This window comes from Carassius gibelio, chromosome B23, assembly GCF_023724105.1.
Source record: "Carassius gibelio isolate Cgi1373 ecotype wild population from Czech Republic chromosome B23, carGib1.2-hapl.c, whole genome shotgun sequence".
NCBI classification, from domain to species: Eukaryota; Metazoa; Chordata; class Actinopteri; order Cypriniformes; family Cyprinidae; genus Carassius; species Carassius gibelio.
In genome coordinates, this window is record NC_068418.1 from 21,270,358 (window position 1) to 21,293,444 (window position 23,087).

General features: G+C 36.7%; 1 protein-coding gene across 1 annotated transcript in view; it reads right to left on the minus strand.

Moving 5' to 3' along the window:
* The window catches only part of LOC128011103 (copine-9-like), a 39,286-nt gene extending 17,773 nt beyond the window's left edge, over window positions 1–21,513 (minus strand). Inside the window, exons 1-7 of the mRNA XM_052593191.1 lie at window positions 20,999–21,513; window positions 16,040–16,080; window positions 13,193–13,239; window positions 7,364–7,467; window positions 7,209–7,248; window positions 7,088–7,090; window positions 6,543–6,619 (exon numbers count right to left, since the gene is read on the minus strand). Coding sequence (XP_052449151.1) covers window positions 6,543–6,619; window positions 7,088–7,090; window positions 7,209–7,248; window positions 7,364–7,467; window positions 13,193–13,239; window positions 16,040–16,080; window positions 20,999–21,075 — 389 coding nt within the window. The 5' untranslated portion in view covers window positions 21,076–21,513. The remainder of the gene's footprint in view (window positions 1–6,542; window positions 6,620–7,087; window positions 7,091–7,208; window positions 7,249–7,363; window positions 7,468–13,192; window positions 13,240–16,039; window positions 16,081–20,998) is intronic.
* Between the last annotated feature and the right edge of the window lie 1,574 nt (window positions 21,514–23,087).

The following is a 23,087-nucleotide window of genomic DNA, read 5'->3' on the forward strand; positions in this document are numbered from 1 at the left end:
GACACATGTCAGATCCAGACAAGCAGGTAAGATTCAGTGAGGCAGATCTGCCATGGAGAAGCTAGAGGTGGCATGGAGGCTGAAAATGACTCTTTGCAGTGGGAAGTGTTTTATCAAGTTATCTCCAGTCGGCTGAGCTGTAATGAATGTAATTACACAATAGATTTTAAAAATACATTGTTGCATGTTACTTTCTTGCTAATTTCACACTGCAATCTGGAGAAAATAAATAAATAAAAACACCAAGAGGATCATTCTACAAAACCAATGCCTTTTGTGTCAATAATTAATGTGTAAATAATGATTAATAATTGTTATTATTAACTTTAATAATAGTTAATAACATAACTTTGGTTTTGTGTTATTACACATTTTCATTAACAAACAACCAATAAATTTAGTTATTTTATTATATTTTTTCTTTCATGCTTCTTTCACTTTTTTTAAAAAAAAAATCTTAAAACTATAACCCTGGATGACAAAACTAGTAGCAATAGCCAAAAAAAAAAAAAAAAAAAAAACTTGTATTGTCTTGTCTTTTATGCCAAAAAATCATTAGGATATTAAGTAAAGATCATGTTCTATGAAGATATTTTGTAAATTTCATACTTTCAATATATCAAAACTTAATTTTTGATTAGTAATATGCATTGCCAAGAATTAATTTGGACAACTTCAAAGGTGATTTTCTCAGCATTTTTTTTTTTACACCCTCAGATTCCAGATTTTCAAATAGTTGTATCTCAGCCAAATATTGTCAGATCCTAATATATATTCAGCTTTCAGATGATGCATGAATCTCAATTTCGAAAAAACTGACAAATAACACTGGTTTTGTCGTCCAAGGTCACATATATTGTTTTATATATTGCATGCCATTTAATTAACTGCCTTTCAAATGATGCAGCATTGAATAAATCTAAATTTTGTGGAAAATATGTATTAAATGAATACAACCATTTTACTTTTGGAAAAGTATTACAGAATCACAAACAAATATAAAAATAATTTCAAAAGTAGTTTTGAAATGGAAAATCTTCACAGAATGACCTGAGATCACAAATGCAACATCTAAAATAAAGAATAAACAATACCGGACTAAAAAGCAAGCTACTTAGGGACTTTGGGAGTCCAAGGACACCGCTAGAGGATTTTTTGCTGTACAAACACAAAGACCAAGTAGGAGAGAGTTCAGCTTGCCTGAAGAGTTCACGTCTTGCCCCAGGCATCAACTCATCATGGTCAAGGTCACACGTGGCTCATCATAACCGTAGACTCTCTCATTACTCAGTACCAGCCAATGTATAACTCAAGACAGCTGTCAGAGTCACTAACTCTTGGCATACACTTTCCCGCTGCTATGGAAACAACTTATAAAGGTGAGCCGAGAAGGTTTTCAATCCCAACTTTTCCTGCGAATGAGGGCTCCATCACTGCTACCGTGCACAAAAGAACAGGAAGTGCCATTAGTGTAAGTAATACTGCAGTCTACACAAAGAGAGCTATATATATATATATATATATATATATATTAAAAAAAAAATTTCACTGACTGACAGGTGGGAAATGAATAAGAAAAAAAAATTAATAACATTTAATTAATGACATTTAACATTTCGAGAAGATACATCTTTGGATTAAGAGTTATTGCACTCAAATACCTCGCCTTCAGTTAAACCACATTGTGATATGAAAATATTCATGGTCACAGGCGAAGAATACACTCTTTTCCAGCTGGGCTGTCACCTCTCTAACACAGCATATCTGACAGACAGGACAAAAGCGTCTCGAGATTTTATCGGAGAGCTTCAACAGAAGAGAGAAATGCATAGAGGTTTGGAACAACTTAAGGGTAAGTAAATAATGAATTTTCATTTTTGGTGAACTGTGCCTTTAATTTTATTTAAGTCCTTTAGAAAAATTATAGCACAACTCTCCTCAAAAAGCTTCACTATCTAAGGTCTCGTTTATGAGACAAACAGTGCAGCACAGCTTATAATACTTCAGGTTATTGACTATACCACTAATTATTTACTGCACATCTGTGTTTTTAACATATCGCTGTTGTAGCTTTGTATCATGCATAACATCAACTCTAAATGGTGATAAACCAGTTCAATGCACAGCCTCTTGTGGCTTATTGCTTTAATTTGTCACACAGCTCTTCAACTGGCATGTAAATGTGGCAAGATCATGCAGCCAAGCATTGTTGTTCATGTAGATAAAATGGCATCATCAGTATAATGGTGCCTCATAAAGGTGAATTGCATGAATTTTAAATTACTCGAGCTTCTAAAAATACAGTTGGAGAAACCAGCACATCGTGTTGCTGAAGTACACTGCAAGTTCAGCCGTGGGAACAGACTGCAGAGAATGAGTAAGCCGGCCAATTAGGCGATGATGGTGGGGATTTTAGTGAGCATGCATTAACTGATCTCACTGTTCGGTCAGGGCAGGTTAATAGCTGTCAAAAATGCCCTACTCCCAACAGCACTCAAAACACAGATTGTAGAGGTGCATATCTGAGCAATTAAGCAGCCGGTAAATGTCTGTCAGGGAAGAAGTATTGTAGAGAAATGCAAATACATACTGTATCTGAAGTGCCTGGTCCAGATAAGGACAGAGATGATGTGATGGTTAACTCGTTTATGCATAATGAATTTTAAAGGCCACACTGTGTTTACAGGTCTGCTGGCATACGGATTCGGCGTACACACATCTGTCGCAGGAATCAGGAGCTGTGCTTAAGTTCTAAGCCCGTTGTTCCCTCTTAATAAGCCAGAGACTCATCTGAAGGTCAAACACAACAGCTGTGTCCACAGATCAAAAGATCTTGAGACACGCTTAACCTCATCCACTAAAATAGCATCACTAGAATACAAAGTAAACAATGAGATATTCCTGTGATTTGGGATTTTTTATCTCCTCCCACTTTGGCCTAAATATCTGCCATTCTTTTTTATTTTATATTTTGTTGAGGTGGAAGAGGTGTTGTGTTTCTGCACTCTTACATTTATAGCAAATTATGAAAAAACTTGTTCTAAAATAAAAAAATGTGTGGTTTGCATGGAACATCGATGCCTGTTTAAATGATGAACTTTATCACTTGTGTTTGTTTTCAGACACAATTATAGACATTTTCTTGTGCTTCAACTGTTTGGCCTGTGCCACAAAACTTTCAACCTTTGTAACACCAGTGCCATGTGCAAAAATAAGTTAATGTACAGACCTGCTAGGGTTTTACTATATTGTTTAAGTCAAAAGAGCAAGACTCTATGCTATTCTGGTCTCTAAAGATGGCTCAGATCCATTCTTCAATCTAACATCTCATATATAGTATAAACAGTACAGCACAACTTATAATACTTAGTTATTGGTTTGTTCATAGAGTATATATCACTAATGACTATGTACATCATACTGAGCCACATGAATGTCACCTAAGAAATAGCTAAATATGAGCCAAAAGTTGGCCTATATATCCAATGTACTGATCGTTGACTAGAGTAGACAATACATTCATAACATATAAATTGTATATATTTAAGTAATGTTAATTTATATAATATATTTTTAATGCACAACAGATGTCTATTGTGTCAAAAGTCCATAGTGTACTGAACATGTAATTGTTTTCCATGCAATGGAGTGTGAAAATCCATTTGAGCTGGTGATGTGTAAGTGTGATAGCCATCAGTACACTGACAGTAGTGTGTTTGGCAGTTTATCTGGACACACTTCACCCTCATACATCTCAATGTAAACCTGTGACAGCGCCGCAACTATGATGAAGGTCTCCAACACGGAGGGTATTTTCACAGAAAATGTCATGCTTTCTTTTGAACTAATTAGAAGCTCAGTTTGTGTGTGTGTGTGTGTGTGTATGCATGTGTGGTGGCAGCTAGAGAGTTAAATAGCGAATTACGTATGAAATAGATTGATAGAGTGTGTAGAAAAACGCATGGGCGTAACATTAGGTAATTTGTTTTTCAACAGTGACCAATGACAAATTACCTTCCTACCTGCATGGCATGATGTATTTTTGAGCTTATCTGACATGTGTTCAATACTCACATGTGGCAAATAGAAGCCAGAGCTAAAATATTGACACTCGGTCTTGTTATTGTAAAGCATTTTACATTCTCTCATCTCAAACATTCCTGGACCGAAACCAGGTTGTCTAAAAATATTTTGCTCAGCCTGACAGTATATGGCTCTCTTCTATCCACGCACATTTTCTCCACAAATCCACCACGCTCACATGTGGAAATGAGGCTGGAGAAAAATCAAGCCCGAAGGCTCCCCGAATGTGGCACGGAACCTCAAATCCCCATCTCCGAATCTCCCGTGGTATCTCTTGTCCTGAGGACTCCCTGGCCTTATCTTGTGGAAACAGAGGGAATTAGATGTATTTGCCCAAATGCAGTGCTATGTAATTGAAAAGCCACTAGTCTTGGTGGGTTGCCATAGAAACCAGCAGGTAATAGAGTAGTACCTCTTCCTCCACACTTCCACCCCAGTGTGTTACAGTATCTGCCCACTAGCTCTTTAGAGAGACGGGCTGACCTACTAAAATATGCCTATTGCCGCCAACCTTTTTCCTAATCCGCTGCTCGCCGCTTGCACAGCACAGCAGAAAGCGTGACACAAAGGCCAAAAGGAGACGGCCCATTTAGTGCTTTTTGCCCCATGCCGTGTCACCATCAGACGCATTCGCAAAAAGCTCCCCGTCGACCATGCTGCGATACAGAGCGCGTGCACAGCGCCTGTCATGTTCTTCGGGGGTTAAAACAGCTGATGGAAGGGACTTACAAACTATTTTTCATGTTCTTAAGAGGTTTAGTCACACTGTCTAGCCATATCTTCAATGTTTTTCAGTTTGCTTTCTTATTAAAAGTGACTTAAAACAGCTTATATTCTGATCACTGAGCCCCATTATGGAAAAGCATATGAGTTTTGAATTTCAACACTTTAATTGCATGTTTTTGCTTTATACAGCATGTAATCCATTGCCTTTATTGTTTACTATTAAAAATCGTTTTCAGTAATTTATGTAAAGCTGTAAAGTTAATATATATATATATATATATATATATATATATATATATATATATATATATATAAACAAATTATGCATAAGTAACATAAGTAAAAAAAAAACTTTATTGGAAATAGCAACTGAAATAAAGTGACTTAAAACCTTTCATATATTCAGATTTCAGATTTAATTTTACTTCATATCTAGTATTGTTATTGTTAACTAAAACTACTGAATTTCTGTAAAGCTGTAAAGAAAGTAAAAAAAAATGTAAGCAAAAATTACAACTGAAATAAAGTGACTTGAAACTTTTTTATATATTCAGATTTCACTTGTACCAGCAGCATTAATCGTGTTTTCATATCCAGCATTGTTACTGTTAACTATTAAAAACATTTTCAGTAACTAAAGTAAAGCTGTTAAGTAAAATATAAATATTACATTGAAAGACTTAAAAACCCTAAATTAAATTTACAACTGAAATAAAGCAATTAAAAACTGCTTATGTTCAGACTTTATGTGTGAAAGCATCAATCATACATTTTTATTTCATATGAAAGGTTGTTGTTTTTAACTAAAAGTATAAAAAGTATAAAAAATATAAATAAATGAATAAAACAAATATTAGATGAAAAACATAAAAACATATACATTTAAATAAAGTTAAAACTTGAAACATTAATTTTTTTGTATAAAAAAAATAAAAGCTCATAAAAAATTACTAATCTGAACTTTCAAAAAATTAAAAAAGGAATTCAAGATACTAATAAATACTATAATTGTATATAAATAATAGTTCAAAAACACACGTCATCATATAAAACAACATTTGAGGCTTTCTGTGAAAATGGCATGTCATTTGGCAAAATCACATATGATTCTATAAAATGACAAGAAAAATGTGCTTCTTCTGCAAGACCAAATGCAAGCATCATCCAGACACCCTATTTTGTGCTACTGAAATAGATCATTGATGTGACCCAGATATGCTGGACAGTGGAAGCCTGTATCTTAATGTTAAAATGCCCCAGTCACCAGAGTGCCGTCCTTACTCAAGCCGAAGCTTAATTAGTTTCCCTTTTTAACCCCTCGCCAAAGCTTTGGGATCTATTCATGCACAGACCTACTCTAATAATGATAAGGACACAGAAGGTCTGCTATACAGAGAAACCCCAAACAAGCACCTCGACTGCGGAACTTAAAAGCATTGATTTTAGAAGCGCCGTCAAAGAGCTGAAGAGCGTAAAAGGATTTCAAACTGCGAGCTGCACGAAAAAGACCAATTTATCAACCCTTCTGTCTTAAAATCGTCATGAGAGCACTTGCTATATAAATGAGCTCAGCTGGACCATGCAATGCCAGATGAACTTATGTCTTCCATGTGGTTAAATCTGTGGCCTGAATAGAGCCCCCATAGGATTTGGAGAACTTTTATAGAACTGTTTCCATGGTACTGTTTCTTCTTCAACGTCGTATCAAGGGTGGAAAATAATCAAAGACTTACGAAAGCACCCGCTCCAGTCTTGACCCAGAGGACCCAATAATCTCTCCTAGAGTGCAGAAGGTCTGGCCGAGGAAGGACTGTGGGAGACAAAACAATGAAGGTAATCACAGTACTGTGGGGTTCCTGCTCCAGAAGACACAAATCAGCAGTGGCAGTCCCGTCTGGAAAATCTCAGAAAGATGGTATGAGGACTCACCTTGGATACTGTATGTCACTGAGTATAAAGACAGGTGAGGCCTGGCTGATGAAACTCTAAGCAATGGAAGGGGTGAATCAATGACATGGAAATGCATACAAAAAAGCGAGCACAAAAAAAAGAGAGAGATAGAGAAAAACAACAGAAAAACAAGACGAGACTTTGAGGACTACGACAGACTCTTTCATGCAGATTTAAAGGATGCAGAGGGTCTGGGCTTTTTGGCTTTTTTTTTTTTTTTTTTTTCAAAGAATGAGAACTCAAAAAACAAATTGCATTCTCTTTGTAACTATTTTTGGCATGACAGAAAACAAGCAATGGATAAATTACACTCATTTACAGCTTGTACCTTCTGCCATCCACGTCCATTGTAGCAGAGAAGATTAAATCAACAGAGTAAAACTTGCAGGCACTGCATCGTGACTTGTCTATCCATTAGCACAGCAAGTGGAACTTTAGAGTTTACTTACATGCTTTGAGATGTTTGAGCTTCTGGAGTCCACATTGTAACTACGTCAAATAAGCAAAAGATTGAAAGTGAATGTCTAAAAAGCATTTTATCACTGTCTAATTTATTTATTTATTTTCTGAAACTAAAGGCGGAAAAGTGTTGTCATCCACTTACACATCAAACCGAAGGTTCTGCTTTTCTTCAAAGAAGTAATCCAGGACAAACTTCCTCACAAAGTCGGGGTTGAGAGTGTTGTCAATCACTTCTGTTCGACCAAACTAAATAAGAATGAAAGATGCATCATTAGATTAAATGTTTCCTTGGCTAGATAATAAAAACATAATATATACAATTTATTCTCCACAAATTGGGTGCAAAACAGGCTTTGAAGGTGAAGTCATTTTTTCTCAGCCCAATATATTAAAGGTGGGGGTGAAATGCTCGGTTTCACTCAATATCCTGTTAATCTTGAGTACCTATAGAGTAGTACTGCATCCTTCATAACTCCAAAAAGTCTTTAGTTTTATTATATTCATAAGAGAAAGATAGTCTGTACCGATTTTTCCTGGAAAAACACGAGCGCCTAGAGGTGTGACGTGTGGGCGGAGCTAAAGAATCACGAGCGCCAGTAGGCTTTTGCGTCGAGAGCGTTTGGAAGCTGTGACATTACCCAGAGCCGTTGAAAAACATATTTAACGGCTCTGACATTGCCTTGAGGAAAAAACCATCATCCAAAATAAACCATGGCTAACAGTCAGATTCAGCCGTTTATTTATGATCCAGAATCAGATCCCAAGGCTGAAACTGAACGAGAGCAGCAGCAGCAACGACTCGCTCCGAGCAGGGCTCGAACCCGGGTCTCCGATGGGAGGGGACGCACTAACAAGGAGGCAGAGATATTTGAAGCAGTTTTACTCACCGCCTGCGGTTCCAACACACGATTGTGACCCTTTTTCGTTGGGATTGCATCATCCTTAAGAAATAAACGATATGCAAATCCGTCGTCAAACTGGGCCTTGTTTGTAAAACAAGCATCTCTGAAATGCAGGGAACAAACACAAACACTTGCACAACTCCGTTGATGCTCTGTAAAAATAAACTCCGTCCACTGGTCCCTTAATGCTGTTTTTTCTTTGGTAATCTGTGCAGGGTTGTCTTGCCCTGGCAACCAAAAACACACTCCTTTTGTGACATTTCGCGACGCTCTCGCTCTGATCAGTGAAGTCTGTTGTGCTCTCTCTGCTCTGCTATACGGGAGCGCGCGCTCTTCCGGCAAACGTGCCCTCAGGACCCATACAAGGAAATTCCGTCTAACGTCACACAGAGCAATACTCGAAAAAAACTTTCCGAAACTTGTGACAAACCGGAAAGAGTATTTTTGGAACAGAAATAGTCCTTCAAACGTACAACTTAATTTTTTAAACTTTGTCCATGTTTAGCATGGGAATCCAACTCTTTAACAGTGTAAAAAACTCAGTATGCATGAAATAGCATTTCACCCCCCCTTTAGTGAAAAAATATGCTTGGCCTTTTTCATGTAATTGTTTTCTAATTGTTTTTGTTTCCCCTACAGATTTTTTGCCCCCTTTTCTATTTCTTAAAAATGCAAAAATCAAAGTCAAAATTGTGAAGTAAAAGTTACAAATGACCTATTTTTTTTCCCAATAATTGAGCATTCTGGTCCTATTTTTTTCTGAATTCTGACTATACTTTTCGCAACTGTTTGTTAGTATTTTCTCCTCTCAAAAATGCAAGAATCAAAGTTAGAATTCTGTGATATGAACTCAGAATTGTGAGAGAAAAAAAAAGTCAAAACATCCTCTATTTATTTTTTTCTTGGTGGAATCTGGTTCCCGCTGATCTGTCACACACAACATTATAATGTAATTACAGTTAATGTAATAAAACATATTTTTCTTGACAAAACTTGTATACAGTAAAGAATAATATAATAAATGCCACTTGACATTTGAGATGAATAGAACAGAAAAGCATAAAATAAATTTATGTTAATCACTCTGCACACTCTGTAAAATCTGCACAGAAGGAATTACTGATGTGCCAAAGCATAATAACACTTGCTATGATCATATTTTCATTATCAGAGGTAAAATCAGCCCTCAGACTTCCCTTCTCTCGGCAGACTCAACAGCAGCCTGAGCTCTGCATGAATGTGTTGCAGGAATAGCAGCTCAGTGTGAGCTCCTACAGCTTCCTGCCAACGTACACATCCCTGAAGCAATCAGACAGTAATTCCCATTGGGCAGGAGTCCTCGCTGGAGCTCACCGACGGCACTGAGTAATGAACTATTGATTCCTGACTCAGATTCAGACCCAAGATCATGTTCTCAACACCCCAGACACATAATCCCACCTATCAACTTAGTAACCACGCTTTCTATTATCTGCTCCTGGAGAAGTTCCTGGAGCCGATCGGTCCTTGACCGTTGATTGCTGCATTATCTTTTTAGGGAAGCTGGCTGTTTATAATGCAGTTGCTATGCTTGCTTTTGGAGGTACTTGTAATGTGAGTGGGCACTTGAGTGTTGATATGCATGCAGAGAAAGCCACTGGTCCAGATACATGGCAGCTATATAAAAGTACAGTGAATATTTCATGATGCCATCTGGAAAGTGAGATATCTCTAGAGAAGTCCAGAATGCTCGCTGCATTCCTCAAACTTCCAATGGCAAACTACTTGGGTTTTATATATATATATATATATATATATATATATATATATATATATATATATATATATATATACTGCATACTCAAACCCTGTCGATGCGGTGGGATACAATTAATAGCTGAATTTACAATTCTGCCAAAAGGGTCATGATGATTTTAGAACACTGGGAGGCAATAAAACACCCAAAAGCACAGCCAATGGGACAGTTCAGCACTGGAAACAAATTCTTTGTTTTTATCCATTTAACATAGCATAACCATTTTCTGTAATTTCTACTAATTTTATGTGTCATTCTGTGTTAATCTCTCTTCCTGTATTTCAATCCGGTTTCCTTTGTTTCATTTGCCAGTTTGTAATAATTACTCAGTGGTTGATTATGTTCACCTGTACCTTGTTTAATGTCTTACTTTCCTTGTGTTTTCAGTTTGGTAGTGTCAGCTCATCTGTGCTTATTGTGTGATATCTGTTTCAGTTAGCATGTTTTTCCGTGTGTTTTTGCCCATATTCCTTTTGTTTAATAAAGCTTCTGCAATCAGATCCACAATACAGATTTTTTTTTCTTTCTTTTTGACTGTGAACTTTTCAATGTGATTTTATTTCTTCAGTAAATTCAAAGTGGTCAATAAAATGGAACGAACTTGTAACTTTGTACAGTACTATTAAAAAATAAAATAAAGCACCACATGCATTTTAGTTTAGTTTTTATTTTACAATTTTCAATTAATAAATTCAGCATTTCAGTAGAACACCTTAAAAATACTTTTAATGCATTTTTCATCAAACCAGACTAATGTACTTACATTGTGTACAGAAAGTATTCAGACCCCCTTACATTTTTCACTCATTGTTGTTTCATTGTTATATTGCAGCCATTTGCTAAAATCATTTAAGTTCTTCTTTTTTTCCTCATTAATGTACACACAGCACCCCATATTGACAGAAAAACACAGAATTGTTGACATTTTTGCACGTTTATTAAAAAAGAAAAACTGAAATATCACATGTTCCTTAGTATTCAGACCCTTTGCGGTGACACTCATATTTAACTCCATTAAATATATGGTCCATGGTGCTGTCCATTTCTTCTGATCATCCTTGAGATGGTTCTACACCTTCATTTGAGTCCATCTGTGTTTGATTATACTGATTGGACTTGATTAGGAAAGCCACACACCTGTCTATATAAGACCTTACAGCTCACAGTGCATGTCAGAGCAAATGAGAATCATGAGGTCAAAGGAACTGCCTGAAGAGCTCAGAGACAGAATTGTGGCAAGGCACAGATCTGGCCAAGGTTACAAAAAAAAAAAATCTACTGAGAGCACAGTGGCCTCCATAATCCTTAAATGGAAGATGTTTGGGATGACCAGAACCCTTCCTAGAGCTGGCCGTCCGCCCAAACTGAGCTATCGGGGGAAAAGAGCCTTGGTGAGAGAGGTAAAGAAGAACCCAAAAGATCACTGTGGCTGAGCTCCAGAGATGCAGTCGGGAGGTGGGAGAAAGTTGTAGAAAGTGAACCATCACTGCAGCCCTCCACCAGTCGGAGTGGCACAACGGAAGCCTCTCCTTAGTCCAAGAAACATGAAAGCCCCAATGGAGTTTGTTAAAAAAAAACACCTGAAGGATCCTCTGGTCTGATGAGACCAAGATAGAACTTTTTGTCCTTAATTCTAAGCGGTATGTGTGGAGAAAACCAGGGACTGCTCATCACCTGTCCAATACAGTCCCAACAGTGAAGCATGGTGGTGGCAGCATCATGCTGTGGGGGTGTTGTTCAGCTGTAGGAACAGGACGACTGGTTGCAGTCAAGGGAAAGATGAATGCAGACAAGTACAGGGATATCCTGGACGAAAACCTTCTCCAGAGTGCTCAGAACCTCAGACTGGGCCGAAGGTTCACCTTCCAACAAGACAATGACCCCAAGCACACAGCTAAAATAACGAAGGAGTGGCTTTACAACAACTCTGTGACTGTTCTTGAATGGCCCAGTAAGAGCCCTGACTTAAACCCAGTTGAGCGTCTCTGGAGAGACCTGAAAATGGCTGTCCACCAATGTTTACCATCCAACCTGAGAGAACTGGAGAGGATCTGCAAGGAGGAATGGCAGAGGATCCCCAAATCCAGGTGTGAAAAACTAGTTGCATCTTTCCCAAAAAGACTCATGGCTGTATTAGATCAAAAGGGTGCTTTTACTAAATACTGAGCAAAGGGTCTGAATACTTAGCACCATGTGATATTTCAGTTTTTCTTTTTAACAAATGTGCAAAAATGTCAACAATTCTGTGTTTTTCTGTCGATATGGGGTGCTGTGTGTAAATAATTTGTTTCTTAAATTTCTACATTTACTCACTTAGCTGACACTTTTATCCAAAGCAACTTACAATTGCTATATATGTCAGAGGTCACACACCTCTGGAGCAACTAGGGGTTAAGTGTCTTGCTCAGGGCCACATTGGTGTCTCACAGTGGATTCAAACCCGGGTCTCTCACACCAAAGGCATGTGTCTTATCCACTGTGCCAACACCACCTCTACTATTCAGTTTCTTATGCTTTTATCAAAATTACAGCAAAAGGTTAATATTATGGAATATTATTGCAATTTAAAATAATTCATTTGTATTTTAATATGTTTACTGTATTTTACCATCTTCAGTGTCACATGATCCTTCTGCTCAAGAAACATTTCTAATTATCAATCTTGACAACATTTGTGCAGCATAATATTTTTGTGGAATTCATTTCAGGATTCTTCAAATAATAGAAAGTCAAAAGAACACCATTTATTTGAAATAGTAACCCTTTGTAACATTATAAATGCCTTTACTGTCACATTTGATCAGTTAATTGTCTCCTTTGCTGTATTATTAAAAGTATTAATAAAAAAAAATCCTTAGTTTTGAAGGGTAGTGTGTATGTAGAAAAAAAATCCAACTTAGAAAATAACAATAGTAATATTTCATGTTTTATTTATGTTTTGTAATTAAAAGCTTTTGCAAGTTTATGGATATTGTTTCTAAAAGAAACAGTCTCGTGAGATTTATCTGGAAGGAATTTAAAAGAATGCACATAATGAAAGAAAAAGAAAAACAGAACATCCACACAAGAACAGATAGAGGAGGTAGATGGAGGAAAATAGACACTACAATCTGATAATACACAGAACTGCAAATTGTTTCCTGATTGCAGCTTCTATAGCTGTGGCCAATGGACCATTTTAATTGATAATACAGTTTTTCAAAAGGTTAAAAACGAGCATGCTGAGCACTATATGTTCTGCTCATACTGTATAACCTATAAAAAGCATACTAACCTCTCTCCACTCCTTAGTACCAATTCCTTGAACATACAACACAACCACTGTAAAGAGAAAAAGGGAAAATAATGGTCAAACACTGAGGGAAACAATCAATAAATTGATAAAAAGCACTTGCAGCATGTGCACGGTGAGTTCCCTTAAATGAAGCTAATGGAGGTGCTTCACTGAGAGCTTCATCTTACCATCTAAATTAGAAAATGGCTTGGAGAAGTGCCTACTTGTGACCAGTATGGAGTATTAGTCCAAATTCCAGGCCTGTTAAGTCTAAGTGTGGAGCAGCAGATGTGAGAATCTAACTCATAAATTACTCCACTAAATCATTTAAGGGGAGTCTAAACAGGAAGTGCTCTGACCAACAAATGGACTGCCGCTCTGTTGGAGGTAGTTTGAGGAAATGTCCGAAATGTCTCCTGGCTTTTGGCGAAAATATGAAAATTCGAGCCTAAGAATTTGGACTTGAACATTTGCTCTGCAATCTGCTCACAGACCTCCTGCTATCGCCAAAAGATTTGTGAAAGAGCAATCAGTGGTGAATCTCACTGAGAAAGATTGCAACATGAGATTCATTCTCAGAAAAAATGTTATTTGTGTCTGAATTAACATATTTTCATTAATTCATTCGAAAATGATCCTTCTCAAATTAAACCATTATTGTTTCAGACTAAAATGTGAGGATCAGGATATTAATAAAATCTGCATTAAAATGAAAACCAGTTCATAAGGCTGAAAGTGAAAGCATATTTTAATTTTGATTTAAATTTAAGTTCTGAATTATTTAATATTTTTTATATTAAAAAAGGCACAACTGTGCAATAATCATGCTGTCTAATCAGTATCTTGGTATGCCACACCTGTGATGTGTCTGGATTATATCGGCAAAGGAGAAGTGCTCACTAACACAGATTTAGACAGATTTGTGAACAATATTTTTGAGAAAGTGGACTTTTGTGGACATAGAAACGGTCTTAGATCTTTGAGTTCAGCTCATGAAAAATGGGGGCAAAAACTAAAGTGTTGCGTTTATAATTTTGTTCAGAGTGTGAGTGTATATATATATATATATATATATATATATATATATATATATATATATATATATATATATATATATATAGATAGATAGATAGATAGATAGATAGATAGATAGATATATAAACATTATATTATTAGAATAATAATTAAATCATAAATATTATATATTTAAATTATATATAATCTTTCATGAAATGTAATGGTGAATGTGAATTGGCTGAAATTCTAATTATAAAAACAAAATGGTATTGGTATTTAGTATTATACAGTAAATTAGGCCATGTATTGTAAACAAGTTCAAAATAAATATATTGTATGCAAATAAGTATCCTGTTAATTATATCAGTCAATAGAGACTCAATAGACACAATTGTCTTTTTTCCCCTGAGAATTCATGGCCCAGGAATTTAGACATAACTAGCCAAACAAAATCACTCCAAAATAGCATTTCTTGCTTTTCAAGATGCAAATGTTACTCGAAGCAGGGCATTACGAATAAACGAGATGAGACTGACCACATTCATTATTTTCAACTCCTCGAAAAATCTGCACTAACTACACTGGGCCGGCTAATGTTTAACGATTTCACATAAATTACATGGACAGCACAAAAAGCATTTCAGGAAGAGTAGAGACACCTATTCAGGTATGACCTTTGCCAGATCAACCGAGGAACTGATTTAGAATAACTCTCAGTGCAAATTATGGCAACTCAGATGTCAGTCAAGCGTTTGATTGCTGTGAGCATTAGGGTGAAGGATTAATAAATGTTATAATTTTGGCTTCTCTGACTAAGGCAGGTTTAAAATGGCAAGCTTTTTTTCAACTCAGAGATTACTTTGGAAGGAAAGTAGTCCCTTTGATACTACTTGAAAAAGCAGTAGGAAAAAAAGATGTGCCCTAAGGGTACAACACTTTCAGCAATAGCTTCACATACCAAATAGCCATGAATAACTCATCCAAAACCTTCCCACTTGTTTTCAAGGCAACAGCAAAATAATTCATGTGAATAGCATTCATGGCTACTGACATCATTTGGGAAGGGAAAATGCTTTGTGTTTCTGCTCAGTGGTTGACCCTCTGAGAGACGGAGAGGAAAAAAAAACATTTGAATAATGCAGTAATAAAATTTGGCCATGTTTATATTATCATGCAAGTTGACTATTTTATTACCCTTAAGAATAGTAAATAGAACTCAGTCAGAATTATTATATGCTCATTATTCCATCAAGAAAATCAAAAAGCTCTAAATGAATATGTAAATGCAAAATCAGAGTTATATTAAAGCTTATGCATGCAAATTTTTGAGACACCAGACAAGTTTTAATAAAATTGTTTCCTACTGTGCAGTACACAATGTTATTTAAAAATAGTTAGAACGCATTATAAAACAATAAGAAATTCATAGTACATGACAGTGTTGTCATATGACCTGATCATAGCAAAATGTTTTTTTTTTTTATACATATAATACTACTTATTATTATTATTTTTAAATATTAAATCCAATTTCTTGTAAGCTCCTATTTAATAACAGATCAAGGAGGCAATAAGATATAGAGTTTCAATCCATCACACTCTTAAGCATACTGCAATGTGGGATACAGTACACAGCACCTTTGTTGTACATGTCAATATTTTTGGCAAAAAAGCAGGTATTTTATGCATAATACAGAAAATCTGCATACTCTGCATATCTAATGCATAAACAGTATGATTATTATGATAATGTATTAGTCACACATATCTACAGACTACTTGTGTCAAGCCTCACATCATCAAGGAGCAATCACTAAGACCAGGACTTACCTGGCGCTGACCTTGAGAACGTATCCACATCCAGCAAATTCCTGGAGAAACAGAAACACAGAGATGCTCAAGCACAACGCAGATGGAATAAAATAATTGCTGGCAATAATAAACCAACAAAACCTAGCTTGAGGAGATTGTTTTATTGTGCTTAGTTAGAACAGATGGTTACACAGAAACAAAAGCAGCTTCTATGTTTGTCCTGTGTGAACAAAGAGACTCATTGATGCTCAGGTCAGAGCAGGCTTGAGGTTTCTCCTGCCAAACATCAATAATGAAGGTCAGGAACATTACAAGAACACGTGAGATCCAAACTGCCCCATTTACGTTTTTATTCTAATTAATAATACAGCTGCCTTGTGGCCTTTTAGTGGAAAACAGATATACAGACTTGAAAACAGTTCCTTTGATGATAAATAAGATTTTTTTATTATTATTAATTTATTTAAATGGAAATAATTATGAGAAATTAAACAAATATATATTTTTTGTAATAATTATCAGCATATATAAGGAACTTAATTTTGATTTTTTTTTTACTTTTTAATGCATGCTCGTGGTCTTGATGACTCATTAGGTATGCCATTATAAAGAAAAATATAATCTGTCTTTATAATCTTCTATCAAAATGTAATAATTTGGAGATTCTGTAAAATGACTTTCCTTTGCAGATTAATTCTTCCTTTTCAATCGCTCGACTCTGGCATATAACAGCCAGATAAAATCAAGTCTCGTCCCACATTTTTCTCATTCCATATCTTGTTTCGATTCAAAATGCATCGCGCTACAGAAGTTAATTGGCTTTTTTAAATAGACCTCAACTCTGTCAAAAGAAATATCTTTTAACAAAGACTGTTGATCAAAAGTAATGTTTCATAACTCCCTCCGACGGCAACAACATCTATTTCACTTTGGAGTTTCCATCCATCAGTCTGTTATTGGTCTCTGACGGTGCATTTAAATTTAAAGACCAGACCACGTTAAAAAGGACATGATGGATGGCCAGTAACAGGAACCCATAGATACGCTCGCACAGGAGAATTGTGTTTGTGGAATAAATAGATAGAGGAATAGAAAAAGGCTAGGGAAGTACAACAGAGAGCACATTAATCCATCCGACTGAGCAGAGAATCGATTCCATCTCTAGTCTGCAGGATGCGGCTCGGAGCAACAGGAGGTATTGCCTGACATCTGGTGTGACGCCAGCTGTGACGTTTTAACCCCGAATAAACAGGTCCTGAAGCTCTGGCATCTCAACAGGGAGCGTTCTCACGTGCACCTTACTGAGGGGGATCCCTTAACATACCGTGTGGCTTTGGTCATTGGGTTTTAGATGATGACCTTGATCACCGGAATTAACACACCGCAAAACTTCCTACTTACGCATTCACATCCATTATGGTTGGGCTCATTCATCACGTTAGTCAAATATTAGAATTTTATTACGGGATGTAATCAAATCACCTAGTCAGCCAGCAACCTCCAAATCAAGTTATGAAGATCAGTTGATATATAATTCAAACGTTGACGCACTCAAAAACAGCCCGGTAGACCTACATATCTGTCTTCGTTTTAAACAAGACACCGTGAAATCTACACTCAAAGGAAACCAGCCTGACAGTACAGTATAGAATTTCCTTTCTGATGCTGCCAGGCTTGAGTCACACGTTCAAAAAAATATACCGAGAAAATGTTTTCCTTTGCTCCACGAAATATGATAGGGAAGACAGGAATTTACAAGCTTTTCTTGACAAACGCAACAGATCCTTTAAGATCTCCGGGTCTGGGAGTCTTCAACACATTCCCTTGTTCTGGTTTGCCTCCAGACGCTCCCTTATCGAGTGACACAACGGCATCTGCTGCAATCTGTGTTGACAGTGACAAACAACCTTGATGAATTGGCTTCCCCTGTGAACAGCTTCCACAATTTGTCGGCATAATGCGGTGACAGAACGACACTCTTTCTCTAACTTGTTGCCTTGCAAAGTGTTATCAGTTTGGAATGCTCATATCTGACTTCATAATAGGTTCCTGTGGAGTTTTGAATATGGGTAACTAACTCAAAGCCATCAAAACTGTAACTGCTGGTTGCTTTCATCGCTAATTCCTAGAGAAAAGCACAGTCAGCGTGCAAAATAATAATTAAAAATGCCCAAAGGTATGTGGACGCCAAGTATAAAGAGCTGACGCTAAAATTCACAAGGGCTCGAGATATCATTTTAATGAGTTGTCTGCTTCTCTAAGAAGGTTCTATGAGTAGGCTTCACCATTGAGGACCTTGGTGGGCAACAAACTATTACAACAAAGTTAGAATGTCAGTTCAGAACCCAGATTATTACTCATTTTCTGTGGGACGCTCCACATTGCAAGTGCAATGCTGTACCAGGTGAGCTACCCAGCAAGTTTACTAAATCAGAAGAGCCATACATATGGAGCCGATTATGCACACGTCAAAATGTATTAGCTTACAAATCGTGCAATATATAGTAAAAGTATTTTAAACTAATAACACATTATTGCACAATAGAATGTGAAGGTAAGTCTATTAAATAATAATCTGTCCCTGTAAACATCATTTGTATGATAAGGAATAAACATTGTTGGTGTTTTACTGCTACTAGCAGGCATTTCGTGCAGTGAATTATACATCACTTAATTTTTGGAGTTCTGCAAAAATGTAGGTAGAATAACGTTTTTAACCTAAAAATGTAAAATAAATTATTAATTCACCCAAAAGGAAAATATGGTCATCAGTTATTCACCCTTATTTAATTAAAAAACTCTATGGCTATATGTTTTTCTGCAGAACACTAGAGGATATTTAGAAAAAAATAGTTTGTTGCTTAAACCATCACTTCTGGCCAAAATATCAATAATAAACCATAATCCATAACAACACTTTCTACAGTGAAAAAAAGTCAATCTCCTGTTATCCTCTGCATGTTTAGAACTGTTTTGGACTATTTTCGCTTGTAAACAGTGCTTGAGCTGTGCAAATCTCTCTTCAAATACAGATGAGACAAATTCTTCACTGAACAAAGCAATATTATGGATACAAGACTTTTTTATTTTAACCGGAAGCAATTATTTGAATTCATTTCTTAGAAAAACGCAGTTTATTGCTTCATAAGAAATTGAAGGACTAGAGTTGTGTGGATAACTGGTAGATTACTGTGATGTTTTTCGTCAGGTGTTTGGATGGCATTCTGACGGCACCCATTCACTGCCATTGGATGAGCATGTGATATAATGCTAAATTTCTCCAAACCTGTTGCAATGAAAAATAAACTCCTACACATCGTGAACCAGTAAATTTACATTTTAGTTTTTTTGCTTCGTTTAATATTTCCCTTGAGTAGAATTTGAACAGGACGTCCATATACTTTCAGCCATCTAGTGTATTAAGTCCACAAACTCAAGCCATTTGTACCCTGTGTCCGGATACACTTTCTTTTACCACTGAGATGTCATGCCACCAGACACTGCCTCAAAGTGAAGCAGAAACCCACTGGGCGTCTAGAAGCGGAGTGTATTTCGTTGCTGTATTTCATTTTTCATAAATCCTGATCTGTTGCATTCATATCCCAGTAGGCTACTATGAAATATGTACCATGAGGTACCACTTGCTCTATTTTCTTGCCCCCATCTTCCACCTCAGCCAAATTACCGCTGAAGGCTCAGCGGGCAGAGCCTGGCAGCCGCAGATGTGTCTCATGTATAAAGAGACCTCCCTTGGATATTTGGGCAAGCAGTGTCTGAAGTGAAGGCTTTATGCAAACACACAGACAGCATCAGCAGTCAACACATTCATTATTCAGGAAAGAGTCTGTGCTGTTGTTTGTTGCCAGTGGTGTCTGTCCAACAAGGAGAGAACGGTCCAGAGGGACACAGCGAGGGAAGAGGTCAGCCAGGCATTAAAAAAGGTCGCCCTTTATAAACACAGATTAAACTGTTTTTTGGATTTTATAAGTGTTCGTTTAATTTACATTCTATGAAAGGCAACAAATCATAAAATGCAATAATTTCTTCTGGCATCAAAGACTTGACGTGCAGCAGAAAAATAAAAGACGAGCTATTTTCAGCAGGAAAGATAAGCAAAAATAGACAACAAAAATGAAATATGACTCAAAGATCAACATAATTATGACATCTAACTCCACAAATCGCAAATGACCAAGAAAGGGGTCGAATGCACCTACGCACAATGCCAAAAAATGCTGTCTACGTAGGGAACTCGTTAGATTTTGAGACACAGCATGCAAGTCATGAATGCAAACAGACGACTCGGACAAAGAGATTCACCTAAAACCCTTACAAAAAAATAAAATGTGGTAATCCCATGGCTGTCAATATATAGCATCTATATATAGACCTTATCAAAAATTCTAAATTGACCATATGTCAAAGTTAATGACATGGAAAATAGAGGGAAAAAAGGAGTGACCACTATTCTGAATAGACATGTCCCTTTTATTGGTTATGTAAAAGTAGGAAGAAGTAACAAGGTATTGACACGTTTTTCTGACATGTATCATGGTTTTACCTGACTGTACCATAGTACTGCCACAGTACTGTTTTGTAAGAGTATGGTTGTTGCTGCCCTATATAGACTAAAACGGTGCTGAAAGATTACCATATTCATGTACCATGGTATTTATACGAAACTCAGATTCCCCTCAAGCAAGAATGATACGTGTCTCGCAAATGCATAGCCTATACTCCTCATTTCCAATAGTTAATCTTTTTGCTCAACTCGCTGCTTTGTGTATATTTTTTTATAAGACGCTTGGTATATTGGCATCTTCTAAATGGCCAAATTCAAACGCATTTGAATAGTTTTTCCAACATTTTTCCAACGAACAAAAAAAACCTTCACAGCGAAAGCAAAGAGAGAAAAGACACACCGCTTTTAAGACGTACCGAATTATGAACATTATAATAAGCTATATTCGCTCTTACCTGCACGAGACGGTAATCTCTATTTTGGTGGCAGGTACGCTGCTGTTTAACGGATCAAACTCCCCGATCGATGCCATTGCAGCTCCTCGGGAGTTTGAGATAAGTCTTCAAATGACTCCAAAATCTGGGTCTCACTCGTCTCAGGCGTCACACGTGTAATATAACCCAGCAAACCGGCGTAGAAATCTGGCTTTCCTTACAGTTTGGGCAGAGCGAGCATCGTCGGTCCGTTGGAGTCTGACCCCCTCGCGCACCTGAGGAAACAGCGCGCGTTTGATCGGCAGGTAGAGTCTGACTGGACCTCCTCTTGCCCTCCCTCAGCGAGGACACTCCGACTCCGCTTTGAAAACTTAAACTGAGAACATCAATGTTTAATGTTACAGAAGCCATCCAATATTTATGAGGTGTGGTGTCAGATATGGATCTGAAACCTTTGAGGACGTTTAATCTATTGGGGAAACGATTTTCAAATATTCAGTCCTCCAAACGCCCACGGCTTTTAAAATCCGGCTGAGCTGTGGTTAAACGTCGGTGTTGCGCAATATAAATAGCAAAAATACTCAAGTAGCCTACTCTTCAGCACCACAAGTCAATACACGAGTTCTGAATCTGCTGATAAATCGGAAAGCATTGTGGCTGTCTCAAAATCTAGTGATCTGTCTCCGTAAACAGCATTTTTGCCCATTAAATGCTCGATTTAAACATCTAAGCACATCTAAGATGTTTATAAATGCTAAGTTTACCAAAAACACAAATGTATTCTATATTAATCAATTAGTAGGCTATTGTTTTGCTGATACATCAGTATGTTGTGTGTCAAAATCTAGTGGGTTGCCAACGCAAATAGCATATTTTTGACCATCAAATGTTCGATTTAAATGTCTGAACTAATATATATATATATATATATATATATATGGTAATAATTCAGTTTATAAAAGCACTATTTTAAGTATGTTATGGCCATATTATAATGCTAATAAATGTATTGTGACAATAAATCATGAACTACCTCTAGTTATCTGCCTACCTAGACCGCTATTTTTGGCATCATATGATTAAAATGTGTGCTTAAGTTGCTCAAAAATACAGTCTAAACTACTTAAAATAGAATGGTATGAATAAAAATTAGGAAATCTTAGTAGCTTGATATATTATATATATCAGTCACATTACAAAATATTATCATTACCATAGCATGATATACCACTACAATGCTTTTCGTAAAGAGAAATTTACCAACATTTAAACTTTCAAAATGACCGATTCAAGTGTCTAAATGCACTTACATTGCCCAAACATGGTAAACTAACAAATAACCAACTGTAGACTATGCATTATAATAAAATAATAATAACATATTTATAAAAACATATCATTACCATGTTGCAACTTCTATGGTAATATAATAGAACATCTCTAAATATGTATGTGTGTGTGTGTGTGTGTGTGTATATATATATATATATATATATATAAAACTTGCTAGTGTCATGGTATTTTTATTATTTTTTTTAATTAAATCCCCTTCTGTCAATTTAATTTGAGTTTCCAGCCATCTTCGAAATGACCAGACTTTTAACTTTAATTTTAATAAAACTCTGGTGCCCAGAGGGCAGATAGAATACGGTTATATCCTCTGGATGCTTTCCCCACCGGTTAGTGATGGGCAGTACTGCTGCGGCGCTGCTCAATTGCCTTCGGGAGATGGCACATTGAACCTCTTGGCCAGAAAAGAAAGAGAGAGTGTGAATGGAGACGGGGAGGGAGGAAAAACAGTTTGTATACGTTCCCATTTGGTTACCGAGCAAGTGAGCCCTCGGCTGAGAGGAACCTCTCTAACGGATGCCATCTAAAGGGAAATTTAATTGTCCTTTGAGGTGAATCTCTGCTTAGCTTTCCAGTCACAAACTCAAAGCAAGAGATGGATAGGGAAACAGGGTGTGGGAGACTCTCATTACACCTGCATACAAAAGACCGCCTGTGTCCCGCTGTCCTTGAGATGCCAGAAACCTCCAGCTTCAGAGAACAAATGAAAATACGCAGGAAGACACACAATATGCTCATTAGTGATGTGTCAGTCATGGTG